General features: G+C 36.6%; 1 protein-coding gene and 1 non-coding gene across 2 annotated transcripts in view; both read left to right on the forward strand.

Moving 5' to 3' along the window:
* Maco1 (macoilin 1) overlaps positions 1 to 26,651 on the forward strand; it is a 66,006-nt gene that overhangs the window by 6,840 nt on the left and 32,515 nt on the right. The window contains exons 2-6 of the mRNA XM_078025623.1: positions 9,577 to 9,718; positions 11,598 to 11,724; positions 17,004 to 17,127; positions 19,136 to 19,314; positions 21,213 to 21,714. Of these exons, the coding sequence (XP_077881749.1) occupies positions 9,577 to 9,718; positions 11,598 to 11,724; positions 17,004 to 17,127; positions 19,136 to 19,314; positions 21,213 to 21,714 (1,074 nt within the window). The remainder of the gene's footprint in view (positions 1 to 9,576; positions 9,719 to 11,597; positions 11,725 to 17,003; positions 17,128 to 19,135; positions 19,315 to 21,212; positions 21,715 to 26,651) is intronic.
* On the forward strand, positions 14,206 to 14,278 carry Trnaa-cgc (transfer RNA alanine (anticodon CGC)). Its single transcript has one exon. It is a non-coding gene; the product is annotated as a tRNA-Ala (tRNA).

Raw genomic sequence — 26,651 nt, forward strand, 5'->3', positions numbered from 1 at the left:
ACATAAAATACTCGGCATAAGTATGGAGATTCCTTGGAAAACTGGGAATAGAACCACCATTTGACACAGCTATCCCACTTATAAACAGCATACTACAGGGACACAGCCACATAAATGTTGATAGCAGCATAATTCACAATAGCTAAATTGTGTAACCAACCTAGATGCCCTTCATTAGATGAATAAAGAAAATATGGTATATATACACAATGAAATATTACTCAGCATTAAAAGAGAATAAAATTATGGCATTTGCAGGTACATGGATGAAGTTGGAGAATATAATGCTAAGTGAAGTTAGCCAGTCCCAATAAAAACAAATGCGGAATATCTTCTCTGATGTAAGGATGCTGATTCATATGGGGATAGGGGAAGAAAGGGAGGAATAGAGGAACTTTAGATAGGGCAAAGGGGAGGGAGGGGAAAGGAGGGGGCATATGGGTAGGAAAGATGGTGGAATGAGACAGACATCATTAACCTAAGTACATGTATGAAATCACAAATGGTATATCTTCTTTGTGTTCAACCAGAGACATGAAAAATTGTGCTCTATATGTATAATGTGAATTGAATTGCATTCTGCTGTCATATAACTAATTAGAATATATAAAATTTAAAAATAAAAAAAATACTTGTCATACTGGCTTTGTTATCTTATTTAGTCTCTTTAAAGGCATTAGCTTCAGTTTCTCAGGTGAGGAAACTGAGGTTGCCAGAGGTTTAGTTTCTTGCTAGAGACATATATCTCCTCATTCCAAAGTCTGTCCTCTTTTTGTTTCATTGCTTTGTGTCCCTTCATCCTTTCTAAGTGGTGCTTATGTGTCATAATTTATATGATCCTCTCAAACTCCTTCTACACATAGGGCAAGTGTCATAATGTTTATTTCCATGTGAAACAATAGGTGGGTTTCAGGAGTAGCTTGCCCAAGGCCATTAATCTTTTTTCCTTCTCAAAAAGAGGATCTCTCTCTCTATTAAGATTTTAAAAAGTAGACATGGTAGCTCAATGCAAAATATGATCCTGGACCAAGATTAATTTATCTTTCACTATAAAAGAAATTAGTGAGGTAATTACTGAAATTTGAATAAGGTCAGATATAGATCAGATAATAGTACTATATTAATGTTAATTTCTTGGTTTTTTTTGACAAGGATTCTTTTTTTTATATTTATTTTTTAGTTTTAAGTGGACATAGTATCATTATTTTACATCTATGTGGTGCTGAGGATGGAACTCCGTGCCTCAAGCATACTACGCAAACACTGAGCCACAACCCCATCCCCAATTTCTTGGTTTTGATAATTGTGGTCCCATTGGAGAATGCTCTTGTTTTGGAGAAATTTAGGGATAAAGTAGCATTACATCTACAACTTATTTTCAAATAATTCAGGAAACATATGTAAACATATATAGGGAGAGAATGTTAACAAATTTGAATGTCTTACCATTTGTGGAATCTGGGTGAAATGTACAAGGGAATTCTTTGTGTTAGTCCCAAAGTTATTTCAGAATGAAAAGTTGAAAAGAAGTATCATATGCTTGTTAAAAAACAAGTAAAAGCAGTATGATGATACAGAAGAATAATGTGAAAGCCCTTAGTAGTTCTGTCTTCGCATAGTTGCTGCTGTATGACTTATAAATATAGGTTTTTTTCTGTATATAAACAAACGTATATTTTTTACTTGACAAAAATAGGCTTCTATTTTACATGTTCACTTCTTTATATAGAGATTTACCATAAAGACATCACAGGTTTCCATGTAGAATGAACACAGTTCTTTGTGGTCGGTCTCCTAACTTGTCTTTCTGTGCTTTTTCAATAGTTTCCTGTAGCCTGTTAGAGTTCCCTGTTCCTCATTTTTTTTTCTTATAAAATAACAATAACTGTCTCACCTACTTCACAGTTGTGGAGATAAAATGAGATAATTAATAAAAAAGCATTTGGGAAAGATTACAAGTGTGATTAAAAATGTAAGGTATTGTTAATTAGATTATCACTATCAATGATAGTAATATTTGATTCACTTTTGAAGTGAATTTCAAATTTTATACAATGTTGACACAGCTCTTTTAGGGCTTGAGCATTGCTTTTATTTTTATTTTTCTATTTTGTTTCTTTATCTCTCCCCATCCTAAGCCCCATAGACTTCACACTGTTAAAAGTATTTTTGGCTGGGTGGGTTGGCGACACTTCTGTGACCCCAATGATTTGGGAAGCTGAGGCCAGAGGATTGCAAGTTCAAGGTCAGCCTGAGCAATTTAGTGGGGACCTAAGCAACTTAGTGAGACTGTCTCATAATAAAAAATAAAAAAGGATGGGAATGTGGCTCAGTGGTTAAATTTCCCTGGATTCAATCTCCAGTATCAAAAAAAAAAAAAAAAAAAAAGAAGAAGAAGAAGAAGAAGAAAGTATTTTTGAAGCAGAAATTCTAAAATTCCAAACTTTCCACTTAGATTAGGTTATAATACATTGCTATATAGTCCTTTATAAAAATACTATATCACAAAATTCTTAAAAACTTTTAAAATTTATTCCCATTCTGGGAAACTTTTATCTTTTGTTTCACATTGTTATATTAGTCGTTGCAGTGGCTGTTTAGGTATTTGTGTCTGTGTGTGCAGCCATATGTCTGTATGTCTAGGCATGTGTCTGTATGTGTGTTTGTGTGTGTGTGACTCTAGAAAGGCTTCCTTTGTTTTTTTTTTTTTTTTTTAGAGAGAGAGAGAGAGAGAATTTTTTAATATTTATTTCTTAGTTTTCGGCGGACACAATATCTTTGTTTGTATGTGGTGCTGAGGTTCGAACCTGGGCCGCACACATGCCAGGCGAGCATGCTACCGCTGGAGCCACATTCCCAGCCCAGAAAGGCTTCCTTTGTAGGAGGCTTAAAAATAGAAAAAAAAAAATATAGAATAGCTTGGATCATCTCAGCCTGCTCCCCTTTTATGGATTGTACACAAGGATATGCTTTCAGACTATAGCAGTGGTTCTACTTTTTTTTTTTTTTAAATATCTTTATTTTGTTTATTTATTTTTTGTGGTGATAAGGATGGAACCCAGGGCCTCACATGTGCAAGGCAAGCGCTCTGCCACTGAGCCACAACCGCAGCCCTGTTCTACTCATTTTTATTTAGAGGCTCACACACAATTATCCATAATTCAGATTTCTCAGAAAATTTTTTTGTTTTTATTTTAGGACCTTACTTAATGCTCTTAAAAATAACTGAAGCTGGGCTGGGGTTGTAGCTCAGTGGTGGAGCACTTGTCTTGCATGTGTGAGGCCCTGGGTTCAATCCTCAGCACCACATAAAAATGGATAAATAAAAATAAAGATACTGTGTTTATCTACATCTAAAAAAAATATGTATTAAAAACCAAACAAACAAACACAACTGAAGCCAAGCTGGGCACGGTGGCACAGACTTATATCCCAGGGACTCAGAAAGCTGAGGCAGGAAGATTATAAGTTCAAGGCAAGCCCCAGCAACTTCGTGAGACCCTGTCTCGGAATAAAAAATAAAATGGACTGGTGATGTAGCTTAGTGGTAGAGCACCTTTGGGTTCAGTCTCCAGGACTACTCAAAAAAGATCGAGAACCTCAAAGAGCTTTGGTTTTTAATCTATCAATATTTATTGTATTAGAAATTAAAATGACAAAGATTGAAAACATTTATTAGTTCATTTAAAAATCACAATGATGAACCCATGAGAAAAGAAGTGTGATTTTATATTTTTCTGTACCTCTTCAATTTCTGGCTTACTAAAGGATACTTTGAGAACCATTGCTGGAGTCAGACCCAGTAGCAGGTAGGCCAAATGGGATGATAGTCTGGCACCCAGAATAAGGCTGATTACATTTGTTTCTTTCTAGTGAGGAACAGGCAGAACAGATTGGAAGCAGGTGCATGGTAATCCTTTAGGCAGATGCTGTGTTGATATCTTTGTTGCTGTATTTGTTGTTTTGATCAGACACCCTCTTAGTCACCTGTGCATCATCTCTTCTATTTTCATTTTAACTGTGCACATTGATAAAAGCCCTATTGGTCCTAAACTCTTCTGCATTGCAGGTCATTCATTCAAGAAGAATTGTTGGGGGAAAGAAGTTCAAGTTCCTGTAATGTAGTGTGCTAGCTGCTGTGCTGGGCACTGAGGGTATGAAGTGGGGAACACAATGGCCAGATCATTTCGTTTGTGTAGACTTTACATCTAAACAGCTATTATACAAAATAGTATTTAATTTTAATTGGTTAAATACTTTTATAGTACAGGATGCTCTGTGAGCATTTAATGGGGTCCCAGTATTTATTTTGGGGCCAGTAATGCTTTTTTGAGGAAGTGATATGATACTCATGCTGTGTGCTGAAGGATGAGCAGCAATGGAAGTTATTCTTTTATATTTATTTGTACTTAGATGGGATCTTCTCTGTGATTCAGAAAGAATTGTAGAAAAATGGAAGAACTGACCCTGAACAGTTTCTGGTTGAGAGAAGGATGGTTAACAGTTTGGAGATAAGCACTGATTATCTGTACTGATTGTCTTCTTTCTGAGACATGGAATTTAATGGAAGTTCCATGACAGCTTGAAGTTGCCTTAATCCATTTCCTTTTGCTCTAACTGAATACTTGATACTGAGTAATTTATTTAAAAACAGAAATTTATTTCTTATGGTTGTGGAACATAGTTCTAGCATCTGTTTGGCATCTGGTAAGGGCCTTCTTGCTGTATCATAACTGCTCAAGTCTCTCTCGTCTCCTCTCCCCTCCTCTTCTTCTTCTTCCTTTCTCCCCTCTCTCACTTTCTTCCTCCTCCTCCTCTTCCTTCACACAGTCTCACTTTGTTGTCCAGGCTGGCCTTGAATTTGTAATCCTCCTGCCTGAGCCTCCCAAGTAGCTGGGATTACAGGCAAGAGCCACTAATCCTGGCTCTTCCTCTTGTCATAAAGGCATCAGTCCTATCATAGGGTTCCCATCCTGATGAGTTTATCTAATCCCAATTACTTTCCAAAGGCTCTACTTCCAAATAGCATCTGGTATGTGAATTTAAGGATTAAATCTCAACATGAATTTCAGAGAGATTTTTAAACTATGGCATGGAAGTTGTGTTTTTCTCAAATTTTAATGTATGCATAAATGGCCTAGAGGTCTGGTTAAAATACAGGCTTAGATTAAATAGGTTTGGAATGGGCCCTGAAATTCGGCTTTTCTAAACAGTTTATACATGATGATGATGCTGGGTCATGAACCATACTTTGAGTAGCAAGACTGTGTGTAATTACATCAGCCCACGTGAAACTTTAGCATGAGTATAAGACATATAAGGGGCTGGATAAATATTCTAGAGATGATGTCCAGTAGGAAGACCGTATTGGATAAGAGATAAGACAAAGCAGCTGGGTGTAGGAAGTATCTTGCCATATACTGAATGCTAAAGGTGATTTACAGTTGCCATTACCAAGAGGTCAGGAAAGCTAGGATTGAGATAGATGGCTACTAGTACAGTCAGTGAAATATTCCACAGGCTTATTTCTGTGGTGAGGACCAAGTGATCTAAATGGCTATTAGTCTGTGCAGGGAAAAGGTCAGGTACTGAGGATTGATGGCCTTCCTATGGTAATTATGTGGGCTCCAGAAAATGATGTAGGTGACAAGCAGCTAGAGATACTGAAGAGAAGGTGCACTTTACTTGGAAAAAGAAGAATGTTCTTTTTTTTTTTTTTTTTTAAAGAGAGAGTGAGAGAGGAGAGAGAGAGAGGAGAGATAGAATTTTTAATATTTTTTTTTTTTAGTTCTGGGCGGACACAACATCTTTGTTGGTATGTGGTGCTGAGGATCGAACCCGGGCCGCACGCATGCCAGGCGAGCGCGCTACCGCTTGAGCCACATCCCCAGCCCCAAGAAGAATGTTCTTTACCACTTCGTATTAATCATAGATTATTAATCTATAGATGGAGAGTATTACTAAACGAATTCAGGCAAAAAAATGGTTGTAAGTAGCACGATAGGAATAGAATAAAAAAATTTATAGAAAATATCCACTTTGAAGACTTGACACCATAAGCCTAATAATTGCATTTGCCTTTTCTTTATTTCATTGGCATTCAGAATAGTTTACAAGATCATCAGAAGATATTACTGGCCTGCCCTGTTTCAATATATAATTTTGAAGAATAATTTTTTTTTTTTTGCGGTTAGGCTTTACTATTTTATCATTATTAGCAAATTTACTTAGATTTGGAGACTCAAAATAATATCAAGTTAGCTATAAGTCATATGAACCGTATAAAAGTATATTTAATTATATCTTCTTCAGGGCTTAAAAGAAATATTTTGGAATTCCATAATGGTTTAAATTCCCCTGTGGAATATCATCACTTTGAATTTGGCAGAATCTTAGAACCTTCAGAATTTAGATGGAGAAGGATTAGTCAGGGTTTCTACACTGATGAGCAGTCATTTTAGATTACTATCTTTTAACTTTTTATATGTACCTACAGAAGGATAAACATGATTTTCTGATGTAAAAAGCTAAATGAATACTGAATCAGGCAGCTTTCTTAAATTTTCTAAAACTCTTTTAAGATTGAAATGGTTCAATAGAATTTAAGATTATTTCTTGAGAAAATCAGCTTTGTTAATTAGGTTGTCTTTTGATTTTAGAAGTAGGCCCACCTGAAAGGGGAGCCTGGGGAAAGCTGAGGGTGTGGCATATGTTTGTAAATGGTCAGGTTTCCTTATTAGATATTTTTACTTCTAAACTAAGACTCATTAAGAACTAGGAGTCTAGAACATCAAAAGTATAAAAGTAGTTGCTCGAGCAATTAAATGTATAAGAAACCCCTCACCTTGAAGTTACAAAATTGAAAAAGAATAGTCACCAACAAAGATGATTGTTTTTGTATTGCCTTAGTTTTAAATGATCCAGTTGCTAAAAGTATTCAAAGCAGGCTGCTATTCTTTTGGATAATGCTTTCTAAACAGTGAAATGGAGTATTGCCAGCTAGACTGGGATTCTGCCATGCCTTGGGGGAATTTTGGGCAGAGAGCATTTGGTATCACTGTTCCTTTTCCAGCTGGGGAATGGTACCATGAGGTACACGTCTCATTCAGCAACATTCCAGAGACAGCTCCCTGGGAAAAAGGATTAACCAGAAAAATTAATACACTTTCATGCCCCTTTTAATTAATTAATTAACTAACTAATTAATTTTGTAGTTTTGGGGATAGTACACAGGGCCTTACACATTCTAAGCAAATGCTCTACCATTGAGCTACAACCAGCCCTATGCTATTTTTTAAATGCTTTAAAAAGATGACCAAGGGCTGGGGATATGGCTCAAGCGGTAGCGCGCTCACCTGGCATGCGTGCAGCCCGGGGTTCGATCCTCAGCACCACATACAAACGAAGATGTTGTGTCTGCCGAAAACCAAAAAATAAATATTAAAAAATTCTCTCTCTCACTCACTCACACTCTGTCTCTCTCTCTCACTCACTCACTCTCTCTTTAAAAAAAAAAAAAGATGATCAAGAGGCTATCATACCTTGTTTAAGGTAGAAACAGTTCTAGACACAAAAAAAATTCCTTTTAGTTTTAAAGTCATGTAGCTTGGAAATCTAGTTTCAAACTAGATTTGTGATCCCTAATACCTGCCTGACTCAGATGTTCCTTCTAATAAAATGTGCTTTGCTCTCTATTGGGTCAGTTTTGAATTTAATGAGAGAATGAGATTGAGGGCTCTGTCTTCCACAGGGTGGTAGAACTGTAGTGAGTGAAGCTAAAAGAATTCTTAGAATTCAAGAATGTGTTCTTTGAGTTTGCTCTGGGTTTCTTGATTTTAGGCAAGTCTCTATGGAAGTTCAGGAATTAACATTAGAAATAAATCTTATATGACAAAATATGCCTCATTATGAATATTATATCATGAAGGGCAAGGGTGTCTGTTCTTGATATCTTTTACCCTAATGGCTTCAAAGGGCACAGAAAAAATCCTCAATGCTGGATCTTGCCCCCCACTCCCATGTAACTCTTTTTGTATCCTATTGAAATATCCTTCAAAATTATTTATTAAAAATCTTGATTTGAGCTGGTGTATAGCTCAGTAGTAGGACATATGTTTAACATACATAAAGCTCTAGACTCAATTCCTAGCACCCAAACAAAAACAACAACAAATTTTTGATTTTGTTGATATTTATTCAAATAACTAATTTGACCATTTCAGTATTGGAATGTTTGCACTGCAAAATGCCATGCAAGTTTCTAGCCCAAGTCAAAGTGAATTTTAGGTATTTTCAATCTGTTTATTTTGAAACCTTTATTTTGGGGTGGGGGGTGTGTGCTGGGGATTTAACCCAGGGCCTTGTGCATGAGAAGCAAGCACTCTACCAACTGAGCTATGTCCCTAGCCCTAGAACCTTTTTTTTTTGGGGGGGGGGTACCAGGGATTGAACTCAGAGGTACTTGACCACTAAGCCACATCCCCAGCCCTATTTTTTTGTATTTTATTTAGAGACAGGGTCTCACTGAGTTGTTTAGAGCTTCATTTTTTGCTGAGGCTGGCTTTGAACTTGTGATCCTACTGTCTTAGTCTCCCGAGCTGCTGGGATTACAGGTGTGTGTCACTGTGCCCCGCCCTAGAACCTTTTTTAATACCTCAGTTTGATCTGTTCTAGAATCATCAGGATTGGGAACATAGAAATAGGTACAATTTAAAGACCTGTATTATCCATTGTACAACTAATGGACTGGAAAATGGATTTTTCAGATTTCATGAAAAAATAGCAATTTTTTATCCATGTCCTTACCTCTTTTTTGAGCTTAGTGCAGTGGTTAGTTGTATCCTGACTGGCATGTCAAAGTTGTTCTGTTTAACATAAATCCTAAGGGAACTAGGAACACACACATTTACTTCTCAGCTAGAACAAGGCCTGGATACTTAAAGAGTTTTTTCTTCAACATGTATTTTTGCACCCTCACAGTCCTTTGGTAGTGATTGGCATCTGCTCCCTCAGTTAGTTTCTATTTTGGGAAGTCATTTGGTTTTTGTTTGGTTAATGCAGATGTAAACTATATGGAGAGGCAGGAGAAGGGGAAAAAAGACAGAATTCTTCAAGCATATAGGGGTTTGCATCAACAATTTCAAAGACTTTCAAACAGATGTAGAGGGGTGGAGAAGCAGCACATTTGAAGTCTTTCAACCATGACATTTTCTGCTAATGAAGAACAGCTTGAAAGCTATAATTTTGAGAGTGTTGCAGTATTTTAAAGCCAGACACTTAGCACATTTTTAAAATAGTGTTGAGATTTAAATGTTTTTTTTTTTTTTCCATCTTAAATGGGATTAAGCAATTTTGGTCATCATCTTATCTCAATAGTTATGAGTCTCAGAATGAACACTAGAGCTTTTTAAAATTTGGATAGGCCAATGGCAGCATCTCTATTTGTGCTTTATTTCTATTGCGCTCATGGTAAAAAAAGTTATTTTGTTTGTGTCTTTTAAACCGAAACAGTGCATTTTCTGTTTCTAGTTCTTCACAAATGACCTTGAATTAATTCTTTATTTTTATATTTTGCAGTACATTTTTATACCTGAAATTCCTGGTAGTGTGGGCACTTGTCCTCCTTGCAGATTTTGTCCTGGAGTTCAGATTTGAATACCTGTGGCCATTCTGGCTTTTCATCAGAAGCGTCTATGATTCCTTCAGATACCAGGGACTGGTATGTTTACTAATATATGCTTTCCAACACTCAGGGATTTGATGACCCTTCTCAGAAAATCTTCAATATCTGATGGTGACCTATTTACAGTAGATTTTATAAGCAATGTTTAGGAGACTGCTGTACTAGAATGAACTAATAGGTCTATGGACTGAAAACTGGCCTCTTGGGCTATTTTATCTAACCCCAGGTATTCATATCTTTTCCTTCTAGCCATTCAAGTAGAAGGAAGAGATTGGATAGACACTTAAGTAAGGAGATAGTACTGGAGGAAGCACTAAATTGTTCAGTTCTACACAGAAGTGCCTCTGAAATCACTGGTAGTAATGGAATTGGAGTTAGAAAAGTGATTCTCAAATTTTTGACTCAAGACCCCTTTACATTCTTAAAAATTATTGAGTACTTCAAAGAGAAGTATTCATGTGGATCATATCTATCCATATTTTTAATATTATAAATTAAAATAAAAATTAAAATGCATATTAACTTACTGAAAATAACAGTAGTAAGCCCATTATGTTAATATAAATTATTATTTTTTTATATTTATTTTTTTAGTTGTAGTTGGACACAATACCTTTATTTTATTTATTTATTTTTATGTGGTTCTGAGGATCGTACCCAGGGCCTTGCACAGCACTCTACTGCTGAGCCACAACCCCAGCCCACAAATTATGTTTTTAAACAAACAAAAAAAAAAATTAAAAATATATTAAAAATAGAAGAATGGCTTCATTTTTGCAAATCTCTGTAATGTCCGGCTTGATGGAAGACAGCTAGATTTTCATATATTGTTTCTGAACTCAATCTATTGCAATACCAAATGTCATGTAACTTTTAGAAATTTCTACTATACACATGAGTGTGAAAAAGTCAGATTATATCTTAGTATTATTACAAAAGCAGTTTTCACTTCAAAACCATCTGGAAGGATCTGAGACCCTCCAGAAATCCCCAGACCGCATTTTTAGAACTACTGGGTTAGCAAGGGCACAGGCCAGGACTTGTTCTTTGGGTTTGTGTGTTGGTTCCATTGTTGTTTCATAGCCACACCTTAAATCCGTAAATCTCCAACTAGGCCTGGTGCTTTGGTCAGAGCAAATCCATGCTTTAAAAAGATGGTGTCAAGCTCATGTCCAGCTGGTAATAGATAGTGGTAACCAGAGGATGGTAACCAGAGGAAGGGTACATTATTAAGATTAGTAACATCAGCTTATGTCTTACTAATATTATGGTTCACCTGTGTTCCAACAAGCCTATCCTTTAAGAATAAGACTCTTGTTGGGTGTGGTGGTATATGCCTGTAATCCCTGAACTGCAAGTTCAAGGCCAGCTGCAGCAAGTTAGCAAAGCCCTAGGTAATTTAGTAAGACCCTGTCTAAAAATTAAAAAAATAAAAAGAGCTGAGGATGTAGCTCAGTGGTAAATTATCCCTGGGTTCAATCCGCAGTGCCCACCCTTCCCAAATAAAAAGGCTTTTAGCTGGGGTGTGGCTTGCTGGTGGAGTGCTTGCCTAGCATACCGAAGCCCTGCATTTAGTCACCAGCCCTGAAAACAGAAACGAGACTCTCTAGGAGTGGTTTGTGAGGGGAGAGGCTTTTCTGGGTTAAAATTCTTATTCTTTCAGGTAACCCTCCCATAGCTCATTGTGGTCTAGTCTCAGTTTGTTCTGGTCTAGTTCTTCATGATTGAAAGACCATAAATGGCACTAACTCTTTAATGTTGATTTAACCACTACTTTTTTATATGAGGGATTTTAAATGTTTTAAAATGACCTGTTATTAATTTGCTCTGTTTTCATTAATTTTGTTCAATAAGCTTTTAAAAACCAGTGTTTGAAAATAACAAGTTCTAAGATGTGATTTCTTTTCTTCCATAGGCCTTCTCAGTATTTTTTGTTTGTGTAGCATTCACATCCAATATAATATGTCTGCTCTTCATTCCCATACAATGGCTTTTTTTTGCTGCTAGCACATATGTATGGGTTCAGTACGTATGGCACACAGGTAAGTGTTAATTATTTCTTAGATGGATAGAAATCTTAGGTTCAAGTTTTTAAAATATGGTTATTTCTTTTTTTTTCTTTTTTTTTTTTAGAGAGAGGGAGGAGAGAAAGAATTTTAATATTTATATTTTAGTTTTCGGTGGACACAACATCTTTGTTTGTATGTGGTGCTGAGGATCGAACCCGGGCCACATGCATGCCAGGCGAGCGCGCTACCACTTGAGCCACATCTCCAGCCCAGAAAATATGGTCATTTCTTTGAAAAAATTATTTACAATTGATTTTATGTGTTTTAAAGTTGCCTTTTCTTAATAGATTATAATATACTTTTACAAATTTTTTTGTATTATTTCAATCAAAAGTCTAAGCCTTTATGATTTGATGTCTATAATAGACATTTCAATCACCAACTCTTATTATGAAGATATCCTTTTTTAAAAAAAAGTTGAAGTGGTTTTCGTTTAAAAACAATTGAAGACAGCTGTGTGCCAAATTTTAAAAAAGGTTCCTAGAATAGGTGAACCCATAATTTGACAAAAGAATCCTCACAGTAGCCTTGGCACATGAGGGTTTTAACTCTGATTGAAAACCTACAATGATAAAGAATTTAACTGCCATTCCTGGTACTCTATTACCCATTTGGGGGCTGCTGTGATAGGAAGTTCTTCTTCATAGTGAACCAAACTCATCCTCCTTTTATTTTTAACCCAACATGTCTCAGCTATTTGGAAGCTCACTGATTCTCAGAGGATCTGAAAGGGTTTTCACCAGAAAAATATATGGGTCTGTGAAAACTTTTGCCTTAACATTTCAAGGGGTCTATAGACCATCCCCTCAAGCCAAAACTAAACCTCTCCCACCTTAATGGGTGTAATCTCCCTTCCCAGTTAACATTTCTTTAGAGATCTGAAGTTCCTGTCATATTCTTTTAAGTCTTTTCTGTTGGCGAAAATGCCTGGTTTCATCAGTTTTTCCCTGTGTGGCATTTCAAGCACACGTCACCAACCTGATCTCTCTAGTTTTTATAGGTTCTGTGTATTATATTTCAGGTATGTTCTAACTAGAGTGGAGCTACACAGCTACCTGCTGCCTTCGTAGAGCTACACTGTTAGTTCAAACCAAGAAAGATGAGATATTTTGACAGCTCCAGCCCACTGTGTTAGCTGGAAAGTGGCATGCAGCGAGATTTGAGGATTGGTTCTCAGAGTCACACTTGTGTACAAAGTTACATGAAACTTAATTCTTAGGCTCAGCTGTAACCTGTAGGGTTTTGACCACTGAGAAAGTGCCAAATGATAAAAGCTCTCTGGAGCAGCATTCATACTCTTCCCAAAGCTCCTAAGAGGATGATGTGAGCCCAATTAGAAGACACAATTGAGCCCTGTTATTCAAAGTATCCATTATCCACTGTATGCTTGATTTTCTCCATCTTGAGCACTCTTTTGTATTTGACTTGATTTATAAGCTACCACAAGCTGTTTGTAGTCTGCTGTCCTCTAATTAGAGTGATTTTTCTTTGCACCAGTTTTTACTTATGTGTCCTTGGCCTGAACTTGGTTTTTTTTTTTTTTAGAGAGAGAATTTTTTTTAATATTTATTTTTTTAGTTTTTGGCGGACACAACATCTTTGTTTGTATGTGGTGCTGAGGATTGAACCCGGGCCGCATGCATGCCATGTGAGCACGCTACCGCTTGAGCCACATCCCTAGCCCGGACTTAGGTTTTTCTTAAAAAGCAGACTCAATACTATCTCTGTGAACCTAAACCAAATTCTGGCCTTTACTTTTCTCGTCGACAAGATGAGGAGGTAGGCATAATTGTGAGTGAGTTGCCATTTACACTAGCTCTGCTCTCTAGGTCTCAGTTTCATGTCTTGTCATATGGAGGTGGAATAATCTAGATAATGTAAAAGAGAGACCCTTCTAGTGCAAATATTTTGGGACTTTGAGGAACTATGGTGATTCTCTAAATTTCTTGATAATATTTTAGTAAGGGAGAGGAAACTAAGCATATAACTCTTAGTAGAACCTTTCAGGAACTGTAGTTGAGTGAGTGACCCACCAGATAGCAGGTAGTTACATCATGAAATGATACTTGGCTCTCTTCAGCCCTTGGCTCAATTCATTAGAATAACTAAATTGTGAAATATGTTTTAAGTTGGAATAATTAGTACTGAAAAAAACAAGCAAAATAAAATGAAAACTTGTAGTTTTATTGGGCCTGACAAATGAGTACAATTTATATAACTTGGGGCTAATTTTTTCTCTAGTTCTTAAAATTTTAAATTGTTTTTTAAGAATATTAGGAATATAGGGGCTGGGGATGTGGCTCAAGCGGTAGCGCGCTCGCCTGGCATGCGTGCAGCCTGGGTTCGATCCTCAGCACCACATACAAACAAAGATATTATGTCCACCGAAAACTAAAAAATAAATATTAAAAACTCTCTCTCTCTTAAAAAAATATTAAAATTCTCTCCTGGGGCTGGGGTTGTGGCTCAGTGGCAGAGTGCTTGCCTCGCATGCATGAGGCCCTGGGTTCGATCCCCAGCACCACATTAAAAATAAATAAAAGTGAAGATATTGTGTTCATCTACAACTAAAAAAAAAAAAAAAAAAAAAAAAAAAAAAAATTCTCTCCCAAAAAAAGAAAGTTAGGAATATACAAATTATATATGGCCACAAAATAATGATAATACACTGTTGTAAACTTTTTCCTTGCTATTAAGAGAAAAAAAGGCCGGGCTGGGGATGTGGCTCAAGCGGTAGCACGCTCGCCTGGCATGCGTGCGGCCCGGGTTCGATCCTCAGCACCACATACAAACAAAGATGTTGTGTCTGCCGAGAACTAAAAAATAAATATTAAAAATTCTCTCTCTCTTTCACTCTCTCTTTAAAAAAAAAAAAAAAAAAGAGAAAAAAAGGCCAAGATACAAAACTGAATTTATAATAGAATTATTACTCTTATTAAAAAATGCTTCCAGTGTAGCTTTATTTACTGAGTAGATGTAGAAATATGAACATTTGTCTTTTTTCTGTAATCTGCTTATTATGTTTATAATAACTGAATACATTCATACAGGAAATAGGGAATATAAATTTTTGAAATGATTCTAAAAATTTATATTATAGGTTGCTATTTTTCTTTCTATATTCTGAAAGTACCTATTTTTGCTGTGTTAAGTCCATAAGAATGTTTGAAGTCAATAATCACCTTCACAGAGCTTCCCTTATTGATTTAACTTAGGGACCAGGCTTAAGAGGATTTTGGTTTTTCTTAAAAGCAGATTCAATACTATCTCTATGAACCTGAACCAAATTTTGCTTAAGTTCTGGCCTTTACTTTTCTCCTCAACATGATGAGGAAGTTAGGCATAATGATCTTTCTAGTTTCAAGATCCTATGATTTTTTTTTTTAATATTTATTTTTTAGTTCTCGGCGGACACAACATCTTTGTTTATATGTGGTGCTGAGGATCGAACCCGGGCCGCACGCATGCCAGGCGAGCGCGCTCCCCTTGAGCCACATCCCCAGCCCCCTATGATTTTTTTCATCTCAAAAATCCGTAGCAGAAAACCTTTAGGTCCCTAATTTTTCCCCCTTATGCCTATGTAGTCCACATTTATAATTATCCCGTTGTTAATCATGTCCTAATGTAAATGAATCTAGTCTGCAGGTTTTGAGTCCAAGTCATTTCCCAATATTTACATCTTGTTTATTCTGTTGCAGGTTGATTTTCCTCCCTTGGAAATTGTTTTTAATTACAAAATGAATATGAGCTGTGGTTAAGAAAAACACATTTTCAAATAGTACTTAAATGTCCGAAAAATACTATATTGTTTTACTGTTACAGCTGATTCATATTTAAGAATTTTATTTTTTAAAACATTTTGGGTGGGGTTGTGGCTCAGCAGTAGAGCACTCGCCTAGCATTTTCGAGGTGCTGGGTTCGATCCTTAGCACCACATAAAAATAAATAAACAAAATAAAGGTATATGTCCAACTACAACTAAAAAATTAAAAAAAAATACTTTAAGGAAAAAAAACCTCATAATTCCATGAGAATACAGATCTTTTCCATTCTTCAGATAATCTGCAATATATTTAAGTATATAAATACATTTATCACAATTAAATAGCTGCCTATTGATAGACATTTAAATTAAAATAAAGTTTTTATTATTGCAAATAATACTATGATTAATATTCTTAAACATTTATCTCAGGGCTCTTATATTTCTGTAGGGTAGAGTCCTAGAAGTGGAATTTCTGGAATAAAAGTACAAGTTAAACTGGGTGCCGTGGCACATACCTGTAATTCCAGTGGCTCAGGAGGCCGAGATAAGAGGATTGGGGCTTCAAAGCCAGCCTCAGCAATGACAAGGTGCTAAGCAACTCATTGAGACCCTGACTCTAAATAAAATATAAAATATGGCTGGGGATGTGACTCAGTGGTTAAATGCCCCTGTGTTCAATCCTAGGTACCCAAAAGAAAAAAAGTACAAGTTACATCAAAGAAGTACAAGTTGCCACAATTTTGATTATTGTCAAGTACGAGGCTAAACCTTTCCTCACACCTTTCTTGTACTTTTATTAGACTTTAAAGTTTTTTCTCTAGTGGGTTAAAAAAAAATGAATGTAATTATTTTATTTTGTATTTCCCTAAATTGTACTTTTTCATATTTTTTCTAGTCATCTATGTTTTGTGACTTGTAAATTTTCCTCAGTTCCTTTTTTTTTTTTTTGTTTTGTTTTTTTGTTTTTGTTTTTTGGTGGGGGTGGCGACAACGCTGAAGATTGAACCCAGTGCCTTGTACACACTAGGCATATTTTATGCTGTTCTATTACAGTTCCCTGACATCCACACACTCGTTTTTGTTTTGGGATGAGGTCTTACTGTGTTGCCCAGGCTGGCTGAGAACTTCTGGGTTCAATGATCCTTCCCCCTCAGTGTCCAGAGTAGCTGGGACTACAGATGTGGGCATCCCCCACCCCCACTTTCTTCAGTACCTTTTTTTAATTGATTTGTAGGAGCTTGTTGTATGTTAGGACTATGAATATTTTGTTTTATGTACTTTCTGCCAGAATGATTGCCTTTTATTTTATCAGTGATTCTATGAAAATGTTTGTCATATAAGAGCTTTTAATTTGCATCAGATTGCTTTTTAGTTTAGTGGAAAGTCTCAATGAAAGTTATTGTAGTTGAATCAGTGTCCCAAATAACCCATCTGTTGTGTTAGTTAATGTTTCATTGATGCTTGTTTCTCTGCTGCTTTCCCACAGAAAGGGGAGTGTGTTTGCCTACAGTGTCCCTCTGGATACTCTTTGTTTATATTGAAGCAGCAATTAGATTTAAAGATCTCAAAAATTTTCACGTAGACCTTTGTCGTCCATTTGCTGCTCACTGGTAAGTATTATCTATACTCAATCTATAATTTACTTCTTAGTGGAATGTTAAGTTCAGCTGTGAATTTTTTCTTATCGTGAGTCCAGGAGCAGAACAGCACTGGTGGTAAATAGCATGGACCCTCTTTTCAGGCAGATGAGTGCTGGAATCCCAGTTCCTGTTCCAACAGCTCTAAACTTCAACTTTCTTACTTGTGTCTCCTGGGGTCACAGGAAAGAGTAAATGAGGTGATACATGCAAACTATTTAACTTAATGCCAAGTACATTGAAGTCTGATAAATGTTAACTATTTTTATTATAATCTGATATGATTCCAAAAAGTCTTCATGAGAAATACACGGCTATTTTATGAAGCTTAAAAGAACTTAGAATTTCCTTATTTATAGAGTAAGAGAATATTACTAATAATTCTTCAAGGAATATTATTTCTTCTTATGAAATAAATGAATATCAAGTCATTTTTCATTTAGGCTTGATCAGAAACTTTTTTTTTTTTTAAAAGAGAAAGTGAGAGAGTTGGGGGGAGAGAGAGAGAGAGAGAGAGAGAGAATTTTTAATATTTATTTTTTAGTTTTCAGCGGACATAACATCTTTGTTTGTATGTGGTGCTGAGGATCGAACCCGGGCCGCATGCATACCAGGCGAGTGCGCTACCACTTGAGTCACATCCCCAGCCCAGAAACTTCTTTTTTTAAAATATTTGTTTAGTTATACATGGACACAACATCTTTATTTTGTTTACTTATTTTCATGTGGTGCTGAAGATCAAACCCATTACCTCACGTGTGTGAGGCAAGTGCTCTGCCACTGAGCCGTAACCCCAGCCCCAGAGACTTCTTATTTCCAGAAACTTTTTTTGCATTTATTAGATTTTTGTTTGCACTTATTATGGAAATCACCACTAAATGTATGTTTCTCTTAAACACACCATTTTTTATTTGCTAATATTTATGGAAAACCTAAAATAAACAAGAATCAACTAAAAAAATAAATATTGTTTCCAATATTTTTAGTCTTCTTACTAACAAGTGAATTAAATAACCTGGTCATTAAAACTTGTCACTTTAAATTTGTAGTGAGACCACATTTAGACTAATTACAAATTGATAAGGTTTAATGTTAATGAAGCTTAATGTATGTTCCACAATATTTGAAGAGTTTTTGAAACAGTATGAGGCAGGTGATAAGCTGAATTAAATATTTCAACTTTCTATTCCAGAAATTAAAGTTGTTGGTACACTTGGTTTAATTTGGTGACACAACCCAAATGTTAGCTTTCATATTAGATACTTATTTAAATTATTCTGGAATTTATGTGTGACAGTGTTTGTGGACTAATTTTCCAGGAATATATGGTGTCATTACCCCTGAGACAGCAAGACTGTGTCAAAGTAGTTACCTAAATTTGACCCTGCTTTCTAGTATTAAAACCTAAATGATATCTTTTTGAATTTTTATCTATCTATTTATTTATATGTGGTGCTGAGATTTGAACCCAGTGCCTCACACATGCTAGGTAAGCATTCTGCCACTGAGCCATAACCCCAGCCCCTTGAATTCTTAATACATAGAATGTTTACTTGTGGCCACCCATAAATTGTCTACCCTTTCAATTTTTAAAAGCATACAGATGTCTCAGTTACAATGCATAAGGCAGGTCAGTGTTTCTTCAAGGCATTAAGCTCTGCATCTGAGAGTCAGCTGTGGTGGTGACTCCTTGAATAGTTCAGCAAACACCAGAGTCTGATGGGAAGGGTTTTCTTTTGGTCTAGGAGTTCTGTTGATCCTTTGGGGGCTTGTTTTCCATGCAGCTGCCTCAGATTTCCACAGACATTTAATAAATGTAGACATGACATTTGTGTGTTTATTGAATACTTCTTCAACTACCATCATCAACTAAAATTTATTTTTTGATTCTAGGAATTTATTTTCTCATTTAAATCATGAATAGCCTCATGTGCTTGATGCATGTGTTGTTTGTTTTAAAGTTTGTTTATCTGTTTTCTAGTATTGGGTACCCTGTGGTGACTCTGGGCTTTGGCTTCAAAAGTTATGTGAGCTACAAAATGCGGTTAAGGAAGCAGAAGGAAGTGCAAAAGGAGAACGAATTTTACATGCAGCTTCTTCAGCAGGCCCTCCCTCCAGAGCAGCAGATGCTACAGAAGCAAGAAAAAGAGGCAGAGGAAGGTAGGTCTTTACCCTAAAGCTGTTGACTAAAAGGCTAGTTGTGGTTTTTGACTCTCAGTAGAATTATCTTTTAAGGAAAAATAGCTAGAATTTTAGATTTTTCTACTTTTTGGTGTTCCTTCTCAGGGCCATTGTTTGATTGTAAAATAAGGAGTGTAGATGATTTTTTTTTTAGTTTTAGGTGGACACTATCTTTATTTTATGTGGTTCAGAGGATCAAACCCAGTGCCTCATGTATGCTAGGTGAGCACTCTACCACTGAGCCACAACCCTAGCCCTTGATGAAATTTTTTATCTATTCTCTGAAGGCCATCAGCTTATAATTATAACTATGTTTATTTCATAATTTTTATTTTTAATTTCTTATTTTATGTCATAAATTTTTTAAAACACTTATTCTCGGAAACAAAATACATAACTGTAAATTTGTAATTAAAACAAGCCAAGAGGGTTGGGGTTGTAGCTCAGCGGTAGAGCGCTCGCCTCTCATGTGCGAGACCCTAGGTTTGATCCTCAGCACCACATAAAAATATAAATAAGTGAAATAAAGGTATTATGTCCAAAAAAAAAAAAAAAAACAAGCCAAGAACCAAAGTATAAGCAAGATAGAGATGTGGACATAGGAAATTGAGTTTTATATGTCAAAAGTCTTCAATGTAGAGCCAAGACTGATAGGTTCTATTCTTGAGTTTCTTGCAATGTAATGTGGATTTATTATTAATTTTTGTTTTCCTTTTGTACTGGGGATTGAACTCTGGGTATTTTTTTTTTTTTTTTTTTTTCAAAGAGAGAGTGAGAGAGGAGAGAGAGAGAGAATTTTTAATGTTTATTTTTTAGTTCTGGGCGGACACAACATCTTTGTTGGTATGTGGTGCTGAGGATCGAACCCGGGCCGCACGCATGCCAGGCGAGCGCGCTACCGCTTGAGCCACATCCCCAGCCCTGAACTCTGGGTATTGAGCCACATCCCCAGCCCTATTTTTTAATTTTATTTAGAGACAGGGTCTCACTGAGTTGCTTTGCACTTGGTTTTGCTGAGGCTGGCTTTGAACTCACAATCCTCCTGAGCCACTGGGATTACAAGCATGTGCCACCACGCCCAGCATAATGTGGATTTTAAATTGGACCATATCTAATGGAACCTGTCTTGTGGGCATTTAACGAATATAGATAGATGAATTCACAGTAATACTAGTTTTCTCAGTTTAGGAGTTGGAAGTTTGAGGTCATGTTTTTTGTTAATTAATACATGTCAAAATCTTTCTTTGTGGTACAGAAATCTCTTATGTAGACCTTTAACAACTTGGAATGTATAGAGCTGATGCAGAATATTCTTTACTAGTGATCTAATAAATAATATAGACTATTACCTCAGCACTGGACTTAAGAAAAAGGATATATGTTCTGCATCTTAAAATCATACCTCTTCTTTTATTTTATTTAATTTCTGTGTTTCTGTAAACAACAAAAAAAATGTCTGTGAAGTTGCTAGAAATTTATTCAATAGGCATCTTTTAAATAGGGCCTCTTAGGAGAAAATCTGCCTTTATTAACTCCATGTCAGACAAGTTTGATTTGACTGATATATGAAGTATGACTTGAATATAAAATTTCTTATCCTACTTTAAGGCCCAACCATAAAAGACTTCATATGTGATGGTGTTTGATAAATGATGATGATTTTCAAATTTTGCATCTTCTCCAATGTGTTTAGATTGGCTTCTTGAATTCAACACAGTGTGCTGTGACTCTTGCTTCTAAATGAGTTTGCATATTTATATGGTGAATTTCTAACCATAACTAATACAATTTGTTGAATCAGTACAGTATATGTTTTTAAAAAACTAAATATTCCGGTATGGGTTTTTTTTTCTGTTGGTTTGTTTTTGGTATTGTAGCAGCCAAAGGATTACCTGATATGGATTCCTCGATCCTTATACACCACAATGGAGGCATCCCCGCCAACAAAAAACTGTCCACAACTTTGCCAGAGATAGAATATCGAGAAAAAGGGAAAGAAAAGGACAAGGATGCCAAAAAACACAACCTTGGAATAAATAACAACAATATACTACAACCCGTAGACTCTAAAATACAAGAAATTGAGTATATGGAAAACCATATCAATAGTAAAAGATTAAATAATGATCTTGTGGGAAGTACAGAAAATCTCTTGAAAGAGGACTCATGCACTGCTTCCTCCAAAAATTACAAAAATGCCAGTGGAGTTGTGAACTCCTCACCTCGAAGTCACAGCACCACAAATGGGAGCATTCCTTCCTCATCTAGTAAAAATGAAAAGAAGCAAAAGTGCACTAGCAAGAGCCCAAGTTCACACAAGGACTTAATGGAAAACTGTATTCCTAATAACCAGCTAAGCAAACCAGATGCACTGGTAAGGTAAGTGTGTGTGCTGTGTCCCTGCCATCACTTTCCAATGAACTTGATATGTTCTTGAAAGACAGTCTCCCCTATGGGCCTGTAGGAACTATTGGTGATCAGATATTGTGAATAGGTGAATGGTGACATTTGGTGTTTGTTTTGCATAGGTTTGTTAACCACCTGATGCCATTGTCTTGCAGCATTGACTTAACTTTTTCATGTGCTCTAAAAAAGCAATGATGGTGATTACTTCCCATACTTGACAAATTTACATGTAACCATTCTCATAGGTATCAAAATAATCCATGTCCTTTTATGTTTGTATATCCAAAGTTGTTTTTGCCCTGTTCATGCAAATTTCTTTATTTGTCAAACAGATACAGATAGTAGGGGTGGGGTCAGAAAGTTCTTTACCACCTTGGGCTTGATTTATTTATTTTGTTTGTTTTTCTGCACATAGAATGTGAATTATTCCTAGATAACTCTGGTAAAATTAGGTTTGAAAAATAATCTCTTTGTAAAATGTCCATAGACAAATACAAGGTTAGATGGGGATTTTAATCAGAAGTGTTTGTTTTCTCATCTCTAATTAGAAGAATAGCATTGTTATATGACCCTGCCTGGTTCAGACTGTTAGGCAAACACAAATATGTTGCTTTTACCTAAAATCTTTATCTGGAAACTGATATCTGAACTAGAGCTTTACTTGTTATTACTAACTCAAGCGGGCAATTATAACTCTACTCATCCATAAATTATATTTCACTTCCAGTGGCTTAAAGGCCAAGTATAATTTATTCTAGGAGGGAGGGTTTCTAGTATTATAAATTTTGTTAACCAGATTATTAATTTGTTTTAATTTTCTGATTGGCAACTGGATTAAGGGAAATATATTTAGTTTCTACTGGTATAGGCTCTAGAAGTTTCATAGTGCCATGCTACTTTTGCAAGCCCACATGGCTGATGCTGGGTTGGGCATCCTCGCAAGTTTATATGAGATTCTGACCCCCATCATGCCCTACAGAGAAAATGCTAAGCAGAGAACCCTCCTCCTCTCCATGGGAGAAAGACCTGTTAGTGGACCTTCTATTTCAAAAGGAATTTCCTACAAATCTACTAGATGCTATAGATAAAAATCTGTCACAAGCTATTTTTTTAATATATGTATTTTTAGTTGTAGATGGACACAATGTCTTTTACTTTTATGTATTTATTTTTATGTGGTGCTAAGGATCCAACCCAGGGCCTCACATGTGAGGCAAGCGCTCTACCACTGTGCCACAACCCCAGCCCTGCCACAAGCTATTTAAACATCCCTTTCTTCTTATTATATGATTTTAATAATAGTAGACAAGCCAAAGAGTTTTCCTCTGTTGGTTTTTGCTGAGAGTGGTTAAAACTCAGTCTTGTGGGGTGTGGTGGCACACACCTGTAGTCCCAGTAGCTTGGGAGCCTGAGACAGAAGGATCTCGAATTCAAAGGCAGCCTCAGCAAAGGCGAGGTGCTTGAGACGCATAGGGCTGGGGTGTGGCTCAGTAGTTGAGTGCCCCTGAGTTCAATCCCTGGTACCAAAAACAAAACAAAAACAAACAAAAAAAACCTCAAGCCTTGCGATACTTGGGCCCTGGTGGTGAGGTTGTTTTGCTATCTCATATATCTTTAGTAGAGAATATTGAGGGCCCAAATGGCTAATTGGCCAGTAAACTAGAAAGGATGCTGTGTTTTTTGTGCCCCTCTATCTGCTCCTGGGAGGTATGCTTCCTCCTGTGGTCACCATTGTGTACTATGCCTTGACCTACAGGGCCCCAGGGCATTAATCTGTTTTAGAGAACTACTTGCTATCAAATAAATATAAAATGTTACATTTAAGTAGTTTTGTAAGCTTCCATGGGATTATTTTCAACTTGCTATTTATTTTTTTTTTTGGGGGGGGGTACTGGGGTGTTGAACCCGTGGGCACTGAGCTACTTCCCTAGCCCTTTTATTTATTTATTTTTATTTTGAGAGAGGGTCTTGCTAAATTACCAAGTCTGGCCTTGAACTTGTGATCCTCCTGCCTCAGCTCCTAAATCACTGGGGACGACAGATGGGTGCCACCACACCTGGCTTATTTTCAACTTTTAATGCAGTATAAAAATAAAGAGATAACCTAAATATCCAATAGTGCAAAGTATTTAAATAAATATGGCCCATTCACTTGGTGGACTTTTAATACATTATAAAATTTTTGAGCCTTATTAAAGAATATATGAGAATATACATGGTATGTTTCATAAGAAAGGAAAAAAAACATTTTAATTAAAAATAATTTTTTTCTTATATACACAGAAAAAGAATTGGAAAGGAAAAGAACCAAAGTGTTACAAGTTATTGCCCATGACAATACTGGACATTTATTTTTTATTCTTACTTTCCCACGTTTTAAAATTTTTCCATGAGGAACAACAGTGAAAGAGTTTGAAGGAAAGGTACTTATCAGCATATTATCCAGCTGGCCTGGAGAGGCCTTATCTCACTTCCTCCCATACTTGCCTGTCTCCTCCAGTTTGACTTCATATGTTTTCGAGAATGGTAATTAGACTGATGGATCTAAATCTGCCATGTTTGAGTTGCTAGCTAGGGGGTGTGTGTTATCTTCAGATGGAGAAGGCTAGACTCAGTGGTCTCTAGGGCTCCTTCTGCCACGAACACACCTGGGCCGACACTGAATACACATGCTCTTTGCTTCTGCAGGCACACCAGGGGTGTGCACAGCTCCAGGCTGGCTATAACTTCCACAGAGATGCTTTCTGTCCTCTTTCAAATGTTTAAGAAAAATTTTGAAAACTAATATTTATTATTTTAATCATTAACTCTACTACAATAATAAATTAATTGTAACACATTCTATACCTGTTTGTCTTAACACCAGGTTAAGAGCTGCTATTTTTGAGGGACCAATTCAGTGACTTTGAGTAGAAAATTAATTGCTAGTCCACCTCTTTTTCTCTTTTTTACCTCCCTCTCACCCTCTTTCCCTATTTCATCTTTCTCCATCCCTTCCACCCTTCCTCCTTCTCTTTCCCTTTTTTTTCTCTCCCTCCTTTCTTTTTTTCTCTCCTTCCTTCTCTTTTTTTCTTCCTTCCCTCCCTCCCTTCCCTGCCCTTTCTTTCTAACAGGGTCTTGTTAAGTCGCCCAGGCTGGCCTCAAACTTGAAATCCTCCTGCCTCAATTTACAGGTGTGAGCCACCATGCCTGGTCCCTGGTTCACCACTTCCAAGGAGAATTTTTTGTGAATTGTTGTGTCTGTCCAAATAAGATGCGATGGCATTCACTGTGAGAGGCTTGCAGTCCTGCAGGTCTTTTCTCAGACTCTCCAGGCTTCAAGGATGTTCCTTAGGATGCTGTATACCACAGGTTGGCAGACACAGCAGCACCCAAGCCAAATCTGGCTCACTGCCTGTTTTTGTAAATATAAATCTTGTTGGAACACAGCCATGCAGATTCATTTACTTAATGCCAGTGGTTGCTTTCATGCTACAGTGGCAGAGTTGTGTAGCTGTGACAGAGACTGTATGACCTGCAAAGCCAAAAATACTTTCTGGCACTGTACAGAAAAAGTTATATGACCTCCATTGTACAGTAGTTATTTGTTTGGAGGATCTTTCCCCTTTATTAGACTGTGAGCTCTAGAGGACAGAACCAAGGCCTCTTTTGTTTTTTTATTTCTCTGTAAAAATAAAGTTCTTAATAATCTACTCAGAATGCTGAGGCAGGAGGATTGCAAGTTCGAGGCCAGCCTGGGCAACTTAGTGAGACCCTGTCTCAAAATAAAACAGGGCCAGGAATGTAACTCAGTTCCTCCTTGCCCCTGGGTTCAATCCCTAGTACAGTATGCAAAACAAAACAAAATTAATGTTCTTAGTGAATGTTTGTTGAATAAATGAATAACATGAGGGCAAGGAACTGAGCCAAGGCAGAAGGCTTTAGTCTACAAAGAAGCAGAAATCCCAGCAGCTTGGGAGGCTGAGATAGGAGAATTGTGAGTTCAAAGCCAGCCTCAGCAACCATGAGGCACTAAGCAACTAAGTGAGACCCTATCTCTTAAAAAAAAAAAAAAAAAAATCAAAAAAACAACAACAACAAAAAAAAACAGGGCAGGAGCTGTAGCTCAGTGGTCAAGTACTCCTGAGTTCAATTTCAATCTGGGGTAACCACCTTCCCCCCTCAAAAAAAAAAAAAAAAGCAAGAGAGAGAGAGAGAGGGGCAGGCAGATTGCTAAAGGAAAGGAATAAGAGAGAATGTGGGGAGCTTGGGAATAATAAGTGTTACCTATAGAATTCTGCCCTGGAAAACTCTGAGAACTTACCGAAGCCTGTCCAAAGTCCTCTTTTGGTTGGGGAAATACATACTTTACGAAATGAGTCTTTTTCCTAGTTTAATTAATGAATTCTTTACCGAAGGTTTTTAAAAAACAGACTTTTAATTTTATGGGAAAAATTCTAGCCAAAAGCAAACAAAGTAATGAAAATCAGTCATTTTTTTTGTAAATTAGAATAAGATTTTTAAAATTTCCAGTGGTCAATTAAAATATATTTCAAGTTTCCTCAACACTGTAAACTTTTTTTTTTTAAATAAGCACTCTACAGATCAGGGCTGAGAATATAGCTTAGTCAGTAATCTTTTTTTTTTTTCTAGTTTTCAGCAGACACAACATCTTCGTTTGTATGTGGTGCTGAGGATCGAACCTGGGCTGCACCCATGCCAGACGAGCGTGCTACTGCTTGAGCCACATCCCTAGCCCCTGCAAAAAATTTTTTTACAGTTATGTTTTGTTTTTTAATTCTGGGGATCAAACCCAGAGCATTCTGTCACTGAGCTATATCCCCAGTGCCCCCTTTACCCCCTTTTTTTTTTTATTAGTACTTTTTTTTCTTTTTCCTGTGCTGGGGCTAAAAATCCAGAGCCTAGCACAT

The sequence above is a fragment of the Ictidomys tridecemlineatus genome, chromosome 11, assembly GCF_052094955.1.
Source record: "Ictidomys tridecemlineatus isolate mIctTri1 chromosome 11, mIctTri1.hap1, whole genome shotgun sequence".
In the NCBI taxonomy this organism is placed as follows: domain Eukaryota; kingdom Metazoa; phylum Chordata; class Mammalia; order Rodentia; family Sciuridae; genus Ictidomys; species Ictidomys tridecemlineatus.